Genomic DNA, 13,658 nt, shown 5'->3' on the forward strand with positions numbered 1-13,658 from the left:
TATGTCCTTCCAATTCCATCCTTGAAAAAATATAAGGACTAACTAAGTAGTTCTAGAAAGATTTTGAGATAAAATAGTCCTTGAAAATTTTTCTCTGTTGGACACATTAGTCCTTCTATCAGTCTGATTCAATTATTGACAAATTAGTCTTATATAATTATAGGCAATTTAGTCTCTAAATATTATGCATTTAACTGAATTAGTCCTTCAAAATTATACATCACTAGCAAATTACTCCCTCCATTCCTTTTTAATTATCAAATTTTTGGAGAATTTTTGTTTATATCTATCTTTTGTAATGTTCAAGATTACATTAATTATTCTTTTGATAATTATACCCTTATTTGTCTTTTAATATTTAATTAATCTACATGCATTTATATTGAAGTGGAAAGACAAAGCAATAAAATGGAAAACCCAAGTGTGGATAAAATTAATATTTATTTAAAAATGGAAAGTTTTTTTCTTCAAATTTGGAAAGTAATAAATGTATCTTTGATTATCATTTATGTACAAAAAATAACGACGTTTTCAATCAGTTTACATAATAATTGATTCTTATAACAATAACGATAATCATTTTCAATCCATAACTAAGATATAGCTAAACACGTGAATATAAAAATAAATAATTATGTCAAAACAAATATATTACTAGACCACTTAAACAAATCTTATCCACAAGTTTATTCTTACAATACACTCAAGAAATATCAGTCTACAACTATTTACAACTCCAATTAGTGTCAATTAGACGAGATCCCAATTGAAAAAAAAATCAGGAACCAAATTATAAATTTTGTAAAAGTATGAGGAACCACATATTCATTTAAAATTCTAAATATTAGTGGTTGTTATAAAACATTTTGAAAAAGTATATAAAATCTTTTTAGTCAGTTCTAAATACTTTAAAATAGTCAGTTCTAAATATTAGTGGTTGTTATAAAATAAATTGAAAAAGTAAATTCTAAATATTGGTGGGAGGAAAGATGAAATAGTATACGAAACATTAGTAATGGAAATTTGGAAGTAAGAAACTGTAACTTGAAACATTCTAACTTTTAATTTAAAAACTGAAAAAAATACTATTTACATTAATAAATACTATTCCATATTTAGAATACATTAAACAATAGTAGTAGGGAGTACTTTAGTCATTTTAGTCTGCAAGGGTGGCAAAGTTAGAATTAAAAACATGTCATTTTTCCCTTTATGTCATTACAACCTGCTGAGCACTCCACATTAATGAAACTACTATATACGAGACAAACGCATCCGCACAACTGTGTAGCCAAATGTAAAACTGACGTATGTTCCACAAAAATATATCAAACCCGTAATAGAAACAAAAATCATCACCAAACTCATCAGGGCAGGTGCAAACCCATATATCATTCATCATTAGAAGCTTCGTATTAGCACACTGAAAATATAGATCATATAAGAATTCCCCAAAGTCCAAAGTCAGCAAATACTTCTTCTCATCATCATCTCACCCGGCAACTTTTCTTGTCAAAGTTCTTTCAGTTGGAATTTGTTGTCCGGACCTGAGCAAGTTTCCAGATTCAGAAATCCAATTGACTCCAGCCTTCATGGGAGGCGGACGGGTTTGTCCCAAGGACAGTCTTCGAGTACCGATTGACATATTGACCAACTTCTCAGCTGTTTCTGAAACCCCACGTGCAGTCCTCCCCTTGTTTATAGAAGCTGCCAAACAAACATAACCTTTAACCTTATTTCTAGATTATTGAAGCCCCTAACACATCTCAACAGTAAAAACATAGCTGCTTCAGGGACCAGTTAAACATTTATCATGAATGAATAACGGACTTTATGCAATGGTGCCTAATGATTGACTTAAAAGACAGTGGTTATTATAGGACCCATATTTAAGTTCTTTTTTTTTTTAATCCTATGAAATTTGAGTACCAAAAAATATTGGACAAAATTGCTTACTTGGGCTGCCTTTTCCTGGTAATCGATATTTTGATTGTTGAGTAGTCTTCAATGATTTCTTGCTCTTAATTCCATCCTTCAGAAGAAACAGAAATATTAGCAAAATAAAATTAGAGAAAAAAAATAATTTATGGGTGAACTACATATCAGTCCAGTACAGTAACACAAAAAAGGAGCCACTCTATTGAGTGAAAGGGGAGTTTAAATTGTGAGATCTCGAATATTTCTTAACGGCCAGCACCAGATATTCAACGAGTAAAAAGAAGGCATGGTGGGCACCAGATATTCAACGAGTAAAAAGAAGGCATGGGAGGGCAACAGATACTCAAATGAGTAAAAAGTAAAAAGAAGCCATGGGTGGGTAGGGTGAGTTAGTAAGCAAAATAGAGTAAGGAAAAAAGTAGAAATCTGGAACGACTCACCTCATTTGCCATATCCAGCTTCCTTTGCACACCTGTAATGTTTAGAAAGGAATGAGTATCATGTTCTGTTCACATACCATACCACACATCACAGTCCAAATATCTTGGGTATATCACAGATGATTGGGAAACAGGAGAATAGAATTTCAAGAAAATGAATAAAATGGAGAAATGCATCTAGGTGTCGTGTAACAAAAGTATCACTCAAGTTTAAGGAAAATCTTTACCGCACAGTATGACTTGCAATATTGAACAGAGGACTGAATGCTAGGTAGTAAAAACCCACCAATAAAAATAAATAACTCCACATCAAACCTTTTGATCCCTATAAAGTCATGGATCATGCTATCTTCTTAGTTTGGTCCTGGCTGAAGGCTAAAGAAAAAGATTTCAATATCAGCTTCAACCATTGGTCTTCCAATATATCGAATTCCTTTGGATAGTTTGACTGGGCTTTCATACTATTGTTATAGTAGGGTGGGTTGTTACTTTGGAGGGCAGCACTTAGGTGCCTTGTAATTTCTATTTCTGGTACCACTGGTACTGGTTTGCCTATTAATATTATATATATATTTTTTGCCTTCCAAAAAAAAAATAAAAAAAAATAGATGAGTGTGGACACACAAGACAAGACAAGACATAATTAGGAATAGCATTGGAAAGCAAGTTGGGATAAGCACCTATTGTGTAACTAAAAGATGGTAAAATCTCCATTAAGGACTAAGGAGTAGATCCAACATAGAATAGTCCGATAATTGGAGATAGAGGGAGACCAAGAAAAGCCATAGGCAAGACCATTAAAGATTTAGATTTAGACAGTTCATCTATAGGAATTTACAATATGACATTATGAAATGTTTGGTCCGTAGGCTATTGATGGTTGTTACTGTGTTTCCATCATTGAGATTGTTAGAAAATAAGTTATTATATTCCTATTATACTAGGCTACTGTTCTTCTTTTTGTCTTTTTGTAAGCTATTCTGCTCTGTTCTGAGTTTTCTGTAAAAAGCTTCCTTTGTAAGCTAAGTTTGATTTATAAGAGAAGCTGAGTGTTGGGAAAACACTCAGGAAGTTTCATCCAAAATATCCCGTTATATTCAAGTGAGATATAAAGTAGCAATTTAAACAATGTATTAATATCTGTTACAGATTTCCCAGCTTAAACACCAACAGATATTTCTAACCATAAATGAATACTATGCCTCAGATCTACAGATCCCAGAATAAAAAATATGCAGCATGTATTTAACCTACAGATGGCTGAAACCCAACTATATCACCTGAAGCTATAGAAGCTTGTACTTTTGGGGAAGTAAAATTGTTGGTGATTTTTGTATTAGGCAAAGCACCAGAGTATCTCTTGAGGCCCAGCCGATCCAGTGATCCCCTGGTCCCAGCTGCAACCAGAAAGACAACTAGTTTAGGATCACCTCCAATTGAACCGTAGGTCATTTCTTATAAAAAAAACAATATAAATAAATTAAGTTACAAACCAGATGGTGGAGTTCTGGTTACAGCTCTGGTGCGAAGGGATGGAGGGATGTAAAAGCAACTCTGAACAAATTAAAAATCACAAACATTAAAAACCTACTTGTATAAAGCAAAATATAGTTGTGATTAAATGATAGAGAAAAATTTAAAAACCTGATCCTAAGTATGGATTAGTTAAAAGACAACCTGAAAAAAAGGATGTTGAAGAACCTCTGCTGCTGTTGGTCTCTTGCAGGGATCCCATGAACAAAGTGACTGCAAAAATAGAATTCAAACGGAAAAATGAACACACAACAATCTATTAGTGGAAAAATGGGGAACAGGAGTAAACTGTAAAGTAATAAAAGTAAAACTACTTACCGTCACAAGGCTGATTGCATCATCGCTTCTGGATGGGATCAGTGTAGAGAGATGTACACCAGCAAGCTGCAGAATTTAAATAAAAGAAAGTATTTAACAGAAGACAGTGCCCATCTTATATCTTAATATACATAATATCAATGGAAAACAATAAAAGGGGCTAGAAATACTAAATATAAGACTCTGAAATTATCAACCACACAAGTTTAAACAAATAAAATAGAACATTCTAAATTCCTTCACATGCCACACCTTCTTGCATAATAATTAGTAGCTAGCTCCCCAAAGCAGACCATAAAAAACAACACCCAAATTAAGAAAAGCTAACCTGTGGAAACTGATAGTTGATATCCCTGGCAAGTTTGAGTCCATCTGCCCAAGATTCAGTGGTTGGACTACCTAGCACACTGCATATTTTGTAAATCTCATCTGCTTCACTGCATGTACACAGCCATAATGGAACATGTTAATTTCCAGCCCAGTCACTAAACAGGATGTTTTAGACCACTTTTATTTGCAAAATAAAAGTGACTACAATTTGCAACAAAATTATTTGCAAAATAGTATTCAATCATATACATGGACATTGTAACTTATTCAGAGCAGTGTTATCAATGGCGGATGGCAGAAGGCTGAAATTTCACCATATAAACATGACATTGCAACTACATGGCAAGTCTCCCTTCACAAATTTATTATGGCAGTTGGCAAAAAATCCACCATACCATTCCACCATGGCTGCTATTTAACAACACTGATTCAGAGTTGTTAGAATTGTAGGTTTAGGGCCTAACTCAACCCTACAAAACCGGCTTATAAGGTAAGGATTGCTCCCCACTTATATACTCTATCTTGGCACTATCAATGTAAGGTGACCACAATTAAGTTGACTTTCCAACACTCTCCCTAGCGCTCAAGGCTACCCACCTAGAGCATGATAAACACAGGAGGCCCAGCAATGGATCAAGGATAGGCTCTGATACCATCTAAGATGTGGATTTGAGCCTAACTCAACCCCAAAAGCTAACTCAGGGTGAGGATTATCCCTCACTTATATTTTGTATTTTGGCACTATCTCTAGCCAAGTGGGACTTCAATGCGCCCGCTTTTGCCCACGGCTACCTGCCACAATGTTGGACTTCAGCACACCCCTCTTTGCCTACAGCTACCCGCCATAACTAAGGTGAGCTAGGGGTGACCCATAGTAGTTAATAGCGGGTCGCCACTCCTGAAGGGTGCATCGCATCGCACCTCGATGTCACGGTGGTCACGCCGCTTTTCGTGATCGGAATCACACAAAATCGTGGTGTTTCGCGACTGTCACAGCTGCTACTGCAAGTTTTAAGGTTGGGGGGAAGAAGACAATTGAAACAGCTTCGTTTAAGTTAATTTTTGGTTAAAAAAATTATAAGTAAAACATTGCATTTTACTTTCTCTAGAAACAGAACTTTATAACCCCCACCCCACTTTGACCAAACGAACCCCCCCACCCCTTCAACACCTTAAACGCCACCCTCCCAACCCTACCTCTGCACAACCCTTTTCCGGTGTGCCGCAAGCATCAATTCCAGCCACTATTCCAACGACAAAGTACAGCCCTTCAACAACCTTTCTTTCTTCTTTTTCTTCCAGCTTCCTTAGTTCTTTTGAACTTCAGCAAGTAGTAACATGGCTTCACCCACAGAACCTATTCAGTTTTGGAGATGCAAACAATGATTATTTTTCTGTTTTGGTGATACTGTGAGAGGTTGTTATGCAGCTTTTTCTGTTTTGGGAAACTTGGTTATTAATCTTAATATGAATTGTTTAATTTTAACGAGTTTTTCTTTTTTTTTTTCAGCGCACACACACATATACATCTTGCAAACAAATGTACTTAGGGATCAAAACAGCGGTCATCCTGCTACTGCTATCCCGCTATAGCGTTTTTGGACGGGGGCCACCACGCACCACTTTCCGCTATTAACTGCTACAGGGTGATCACTATTAAGGTGGCTTTCCAACAAGAGTGAACCCAGGAATCAAAGATTTGTGAATTCCTTAATCAATATTTATTGGTTTTATCCAACTAAAAATACAGTCATATGGGAAGTTGCAGAAGTGGAGAGAAATGGAGACTAGAGAGAGAAGTTAATACCTGGAACCGGGGAATAGAGGACGGAGAGTGAACAACTCAGCCATTATAGCACCCATTGCCCACATATCTGCAGATGAAAAAAAATGTTAAACTTATAGTCCTCAACACTTGTCATTAATTCATCACTACAAGAAATGCATTGTCTAGACTCTAGACCACAATCTTTTGGAAAACATAAGTCACCATAAATGGCAATTATTCAATATCAGATGCTTACCAACTTTAGAGCTATATAGATGGGACTGAAGCAGGACTTCAGGAGCACGATACCTAATCAGAGGTCATGAAAAATTAAATACATATAACATAGTGCATTATACATTTACAATAATAAAGTATTGAGTTGACAAAACATACCACCGTGTGGAGACATACTCAGTATAGGGTGGTAGTGAACTGATCTCTCTGGCTAGGCCAAAATCAGCAATCTTGATGACATCTTTGGTGACCAGCAAGTTTTCTGCAAAACAAAGCATACCTCATGTCAAAACAGCAAAATTTTGCAGCAGAGTAAGAGAAATGTACAATAGACCAGGTATCTAATCTGAATTTGTCTCATGATATTCAATTCAATTAAACAGCAAACTGCATTCAAAATATATGTTTTGAAATAGATAACAAAATGGAAGATTTTATCAATAAGAGAATAAAATTCTAGCAACATTATATTATATTATATAGTATATACATTCCATGCTATATAATATAAGTGAAACCCGATTATTTCATCATAAACCCTAAACACAATTGCACAATGATAAACAAGTACCAGGCTTAAGATCACGATGAAAGTATCCACGCTGGTGCATGTAAGCTAAACCTTGGAAAACTTGAAAACACCAATTTCTAACTTCATTTTCAGAAAACAGCTTTTCCCTGTTTTTCATAAGTTGGTACAGGTTGTATTCCTGCATTACCCAAAATTGACTTAAAACAGTTAGTATTAGGTTTTACATAAGCCACCAATATGCCACAAAATCCAGACACTCACCATGTACTCAAAAACAAGGCACAGAGTGTCACATTCTCGTATAACTTCCTTCAGCTTCACAATATTTGCATGATTCATTTTCCGTAATGACTGCCATAGGAGAAATTAGAGAATAAATATATGCAGAAGCATATAGAATGTGAAAAATAAGGCTAAGGAATACTGAAAAGGATGCAACACCTTGACTTCTCTCAGGTTTACACACTCCTCCCAAGAGTAATATTTCTTTTTCATTTTCTTGATTGCAACCTGTAATATTAGGACAAATTAGAGAAAATACAAAATGCAACTTCACGTATCATTCGACCCAAAACATACTTACAACTTCACCACTTTGCTTATTAATGGCTCTCCAAACACTCCCAAATGTTCCATCACCTACTTCCTTAATTAACTTGTACCTGTGTTCAGGGAAGGGAGAAAAACCTTAAGGATATTCAACAGTAAAAAGAGGGGTATAGCAATTTCAGGCTTCTGAAACAAATACTCACCTCTCCATTTTCCCACAGAACCCAATGCAGCTCTTATTCAAAAAGCAATTGCAAACAAACAAAAGATAGATGGCATTTATCTCTAGCAGACGATGCCAAGAAATGTGTAGAAAATGTCAACAGATATTAAATTGTCCAGCAAATTCTGCCGTCAATTCTCTGTCATGGCAATAAAATAAGAAACATAAACTTTCTGATGTAAGGGCAGCATAGCCTTATTATTTAATAGATCCACAGCTTCGTAGTGGTAGCAGGATGCATGTGGTAGAATCAAACAAGTCCTGGAGAACATACTAACAATTCCCAGGTCCAACAAAAAATGATTGATCAAAGCAACATTAATCTTCAGCTAAATTCATCATGACCCAAGACTTGAGGACTTCAATAATATCCACTTCATCTAAGCTACATAGATTTTTCAGAATTTTCTGGTAAATAATATTTTGTCACCACCAATATCCATTAGAAGCAACAACACAATGATGGTCAATAAGTACTGTCTGCACTGTTTCAATGCAATCGCTTATCTAATACTTGAGAAGCAGGCAGCATCCAAAATTCACACATCAATTTATATACTTCATCCCTGTAAAACAAAGAGGTTGAGATAAACTTTAGTAAGTTAAAACAGTTGTAGGCGATATACAAGTGTTCCCTGAAGGATCTCTTACCCCAGAAGCGGATCTTTCAAATGTTTCAACTTGATGTTGAGTCAGGAATGCACTGTCAGAGGATAACTTGTTAAGAAACAACACTTTCATAGGTTTTAGCCAAAGACAAATAAGTTCTTACTTGTATATATTCCCTAAAGATGCAGCACTAGTCTCAGAAGAAACAAGCATTAAGTACAATGTGCTGATCATTAAAGTAGAACAGAAAACTAGGTGCAATTAGCAAAGGAAACCAGAAGATAATCTCCAAGGATGAAGAACCGGCGATCAAGTACTTCTTGGAATGAAAGCAACCAATTCTGGAAGCAACTTGACAAGAAACAAATTCCTTCCATGTCTCAAAAAATATAACAAGAACCTTAAGATTCAAACCCTGATCACCCTACAAAAAGAGAATATGGCAAACCTAAGATTAGAATAATAATCTAGAATGTATAATGCAAATTAAATAGTATGGGCAGATCGAACATAATGCACTACTTTGCATGTTTAAAATTGATATTAACAGCACAGACAGAATGTAAAATGTATAATTAAAAACACATTCATAATAATCCACAAAGCTAGATTCCAGACATCACCACACGCCAATTCACCTAGCAAACATATTACAGACGAAATTCCACAAAGAGCCTCAAAGTCGAACAATTGTTCACATAGGACAGAGAATAACAAGTTTGATTCCACCTCAAAGACTAACCGATCTCCAATCTTTAACTAATATCCCAAAATAAAGTAAAAAAGAATCATCAAAATCCAATCCTATGAATCCCTAAAACATATCATAAAAACCAATCACATTCTCGGCAAAGGAAAGAACGATTAGTACCATTCGAATCAAGTCAGAACGCAATAAACCAGATGGTTCATCACGCGCCAATTCACTCAACAAACAAAGCGCCCATTAAATTTCGTTCATGGCATTGAAGCTGAAAACCGCAAATAATAACCTTCAGACTCGGTCAGAAACACAATAAAAACAAACCAATCTCGAAACGAAACCCTAATTATTATTAACTAATTCCCAAATACATCAAGAAAACCAAACTAAGCCTCCTTTGCAAAATCCTACAACAGAGAATCAAAACCCAAATCGTGAAATGACAACCATTCCACAATCGATAAATAGGGATTTTATTTATATTAAAAAAAATCTGACAATTTCAAGAATGCTCAACAAAGTTTGCAATGATAATAACGGAATCGAAGCATACACGATTGCAATTGAGATCGGATCGGATCTGAAACGAAGGAAGAGAAAAAGAAAAAACCTGAAGTGGTCGAAGGAAGAGGACCGTCACGAAGGACGGGAAGAGGTGGAATCCAGAGTTTCCCTCTCTCTGTCTGTGTCTGAGACAGCAAATATCCAACCCAATACCAATAAAGTCAATATTTCCTATATTTCTCACCTTCTCCTTTTATTTTATCTCTTCTTCTATCACACCAAACTCCCAATATTTCTCTTTGAGTAAAGTAGACTCCAATATTATAAATTTTATTACTGATATTTTAACATGTAATAAGATAAATATTTATTTATCTATTTTTAAATATTAAAATTATATTATATTTATAATAAAATTCCTTAAATGTATAACTATATTTTAGATTTAAATTATTATATAAAGTTTTGTTAATTATTGATATTTAAAAAAACATTTATATTCAATTTAGAGATAGTGAGAAAATATAAAAATATAAAAAAATAGACAATTAAAAAAATCAAATATGCAAATAAAGATAATAGGGTGGTAGGCTGGTAGCTCGAGATGGCCCAGAGAAAAATAAAAAGTATTTTTTTTTGCTGGAAAATGTTTATATTATTTTGGAAGATATAAAAGAGTTAGATGGTTAAAGAGAAATAAAAAGAAAAAAGATAATAAGTTTAATTTTTTCTACTAACAAAATTAAAATTTTATCAAATTAATACTTACAGATAAAAATATTTATATTTCATTAAAAATCAAAACATTGATACAATTAGGAGTAATATTAAATGTGTGAAAACTAGCAAAGAACCTAGATGCTCTTGCAAGAGAGAGTGAGTGTAACTCTACAAAGATCATTTTACTATTATTTATATTAGTTTTTGACTCGTGCTATGTGCGGGGTTAACAGTTTGTTTATATATGTATAGGGTGATTTTTATATAAGAAAGAATCATCCAAAAAATCTAGTTTTTTGTTGAATTATTTATTATTTAGTGTGACATAATAAATCAAACATTTTATTTGGTGTATACATTTCCATGGATAATTTTACCTTTAATTTTTAATTGTATTCAAACACATCTTCTTAATGTGAAAAGCTTTAATAATAAAATAAAATGCTTTTCTGTTAAAAGAACAAGCTTTATCTCAAAGTCTTATAATGATAATTGTTTTACATGTTAAATTATCTATTGCATTTGATAAGGCTATGCTTATGTTTAACTTATATATCTAATATGCCTTCAACTTTTACATTTCCACTTGTTTAACATCATAAAAAATGAGAGATTGTTAAGTTAAAAAGATATTTATGTCTTAAGACAAATCATGACTCCTAATTATTTTAATTAGATATAAATAAATACAAATAATAAATTAAAATTTGTGTTTGATGCATCATCATATTATGTTTTGTGAATATGCTTTTGAAGTTTCAGACGATAGCAAGCATAAGTTATAATATAATACAAAATTTAAGAGTAGCATTTAAGATTTTCATTCAATATTCTATGTCTCAGATTTTCTTTACAGAAGAATTCTTCTAAAATCTGTCAAAATCCTATGAAGAATAAATAATGTTCAAGATCTGAAAGTGTTGATCTCCATCAAAAGATGTGTTCTGCTATGCAGACTTAGTCTGACGAATGACAAGTGACTTTCTTTTTAAGTGCACAACATGAATGTCAATAGGAGTGGACTCTCTGCATGAAGAAGAGGTGTGCATTTAACGCAAACATTAAATGTTTCAACGATCATTATCATCAAACAAAGAACAAGAGAAGAATCCAATTGTTGTGAGACAACTAACACTTAAAGATGAAGGTTATAAATGCCAGAAATTTTGAAGAAGAGAGTCATGAACCTTACGTGCAAATATTCATTCATTCTTTTCGTATAAAATTTTCTGTATATTTACTGTAAAATTCAAAAGCTCTCAAAATACTTTGAATATATTGAGAGAAAATACTAAGTGCTTATTGTATATTTGTATATAAGATGACTATAGATTTAATTAGTGAGCAAACTCAACCAATAAATCTCTTCTAATTTGTTTAGAGCTAACAATGGCCTAGTAAGATAAAGAATATTGGGTGTTCATCAAGCTTAGGGTAGAGCTTGATTTGTAGAGCCCAAAGTGATAGTGAACAATATTTGTAACTTGTGAGAAGTTAGTAGAACTTGGTGTTTTGCCAAGAACTAAACATAATTTCATTGGTAGAGATAAACCAATATAATTTCCTAAGTTTGATATTTACATGCTTTCCTTTTGCTTTATTTGACCTAGGGTGTGAATTTGTTTTTAGATTTTGAAAGATATCTTGTGTTATGCAAAAATGTTTTCCATCGATAGTGATCTAGAAAATCTATGATTTGTTCTTCATAAAGTTTTTATTAGACAAAAACTTTTGTTTAATTTCAAAAGGCTTTTAAAAACCTCTAAAATCATAATTCAACCCCCTTATGATATTTGCCTCTTTAGTAAGCACTAAATATCAAATGATACAATTTAAATTACATGATACAAATAAGAATCAAACATTTGTCAAAATAAATCCTATTAAAAATCATATTATTAATATCATTAATACTATTAATACCATAAATTCAATTTTAAAATATTTATTGTTGTAAATTTAGAATTGATCCTAATTCAAAATTTTCATTAATTTCTATTAGTTACAATTAATTCAAAAATAATTCATGATAAGAAAAATGAATTAGAAACCCTTTTAATATTAAATTAAACATGAATAAATGAATTTTAAAGATTAAAATTTATTCTAATTTTTATTAAATATCTTTTGTCTAATTTGATTTAATGCTTCGTGTATAAGTGACAATATACATGTAAAATAAAAGGTGAATAAATATTCACACAACATAGAACAATACAAAGATAATAAAAATGAGGGAGAAAATAAAATAAAAAGTAACCTTATCTTATAAATACTAAAATTGTCAAGCATATATCCATTACTAAAAATTGCCAAAACAACAAATCAAATAACCTCAAACAAAATTATATAGCAATGAAAAATGAACATAAAGAGACAAACAAAAAAGAATTAAATAAAAAATACAATAAAATTAGTTGAAGTGTTTTGTACTTGAAATCAACCGAAATATTGAAAAAGAGAAGATGAACTAAGGAGAAATAACCTGAAATTGAAAAAAAAAAAGAGGTGAAAGGAGAATCACAAATTTCACAATTAAGAAGAAAAAAAATATCCAAATGAAAAAATCACATTAGACCAAATAAAAAAAAATTAAATTTTAAGAAAATGACAAAGAATTTGAAATATATAAAAAAAGAAAAAAAAATATAGACATGAACCTTATTGTTAGAAAGAGCAACAAATTTGAAATCACCGAGAATAATAATTCTATGGAGAGAAAGATTCAACGCAGTAAGAATAGGATTTGAGAGTGAGATTCATATAAATTTTAAAACTATAACAATTGTTTAAAAAGCTAGAAAATAATAAATTCATTAATCAAAAAAAGAATTCATTAATGGATGATGAAAATAATCGGTGTAACATAATTACAATATTTTATATATTATCAATAAAAATAAAAAATGTAATAAAATCAAAATAGGAATATAGTTAAAAATTATTAAATAAAAAGAAAGAAATGCTAGCCAGCCAAAAAAAAAAAGGAAAACGCTGAATCGTGATACAATATGCCATTACTCATAATCTTCCAAATGAAAAAAGGGAAGTTTTAACTACCAATTTGGTAAATTTTGAAACTTTTTAAACATGGACAATTTTAATAAACAAAGATAAAAATCGTTTTAAAAATTGATTTATTGTTAATGATTAACTTTTAAAATTCAAAATTGAAATTAGTTATCTATAATTTGATATTCTCCTTATTTTTGTTAAATGGAGATTTAAAAGCGAAACCACTATTGGAGTTAAGA

General features: G+C 32.1%; 1 protein-coding gene across 2 annotated transcripts; it reads right to left on the bottom strand.

The window, feature by feature from the left end:
* Positions 1 to 1,139: 1,139 nt before the first annotated feature.
* Positions 1,140 to 9,923, bottom strand: LOC114389174 (cyclin-dependent kinase F-4-like). Of its 2 annotated transcripts, XM_028349792.1 has the most exons (20): positions 9,791 to 9,919; positions 9,349 to 9,448; positions 8,641 to 8,901; positions 8,520 to 8,571; positions 7,849 to 8,434; positions 7,680 to 7,758; positions 7,538 to 7,606; positions 7,358 to 7,447; positions 7,136 to 7,274; positions 6,724 to 6,826; positions 6,584 to 6,636; positions 6,367 to 6,433; positions 4,558 to 4,666; positions 4,230 to 4,295; positions 4,056 to 4,124; positions 3,872 to 3,932; positions 3,659 to 3,775; positions 2,379 to 2,410; positions 1,957 to 2,032; positions 1,493 to 1,707 (listed from the first exon to the last, which is right to left on the bottom strand). In XM_028349792.1, the coding sequence occupies exons 5-20, from the start codon at positions 7,854 to 7,856 to the stop codon at positions 1,493 to 1,495; spliced, it is 1,353 nt and encodes a 450-aa protein (XP_028205593.1). In that variant the 5' UTR covers positions 7,857 to 8,434; positions 8,520 to 8,571; positions 8,641 to 8,901; positions 9,349 to 9,448; positions 9,791 to 9,919. The 2 variants fall into 2 exon arrangements, with proteins under 2 accessions (XP_028205592.1, XP_028205593.1); XM_028349791.1 differs by lacking the exon at positions 9,349 to 9,448 and having other exon boundaries at positions 1,140 to 1,707; positions 9,791 to 9,923.
* Between the last annotated feature and the right edge of the window lie 3,735 nt (positions 9,924 to 13,658).

This window comes from Glycine soja, chromosome 16, assembly GCF_004193775.1.
Source record: "Glycine soja cultivar W05 chromosome 16, ASM419377v2, whole genome shotgun sequence".
NCBI classification, from domain to species: Eukaryota; Viridiplantae; Streptophyta; class Magnoliopsida; order Fabales; family Fabaceae; genus Glycine; species Glycine soja.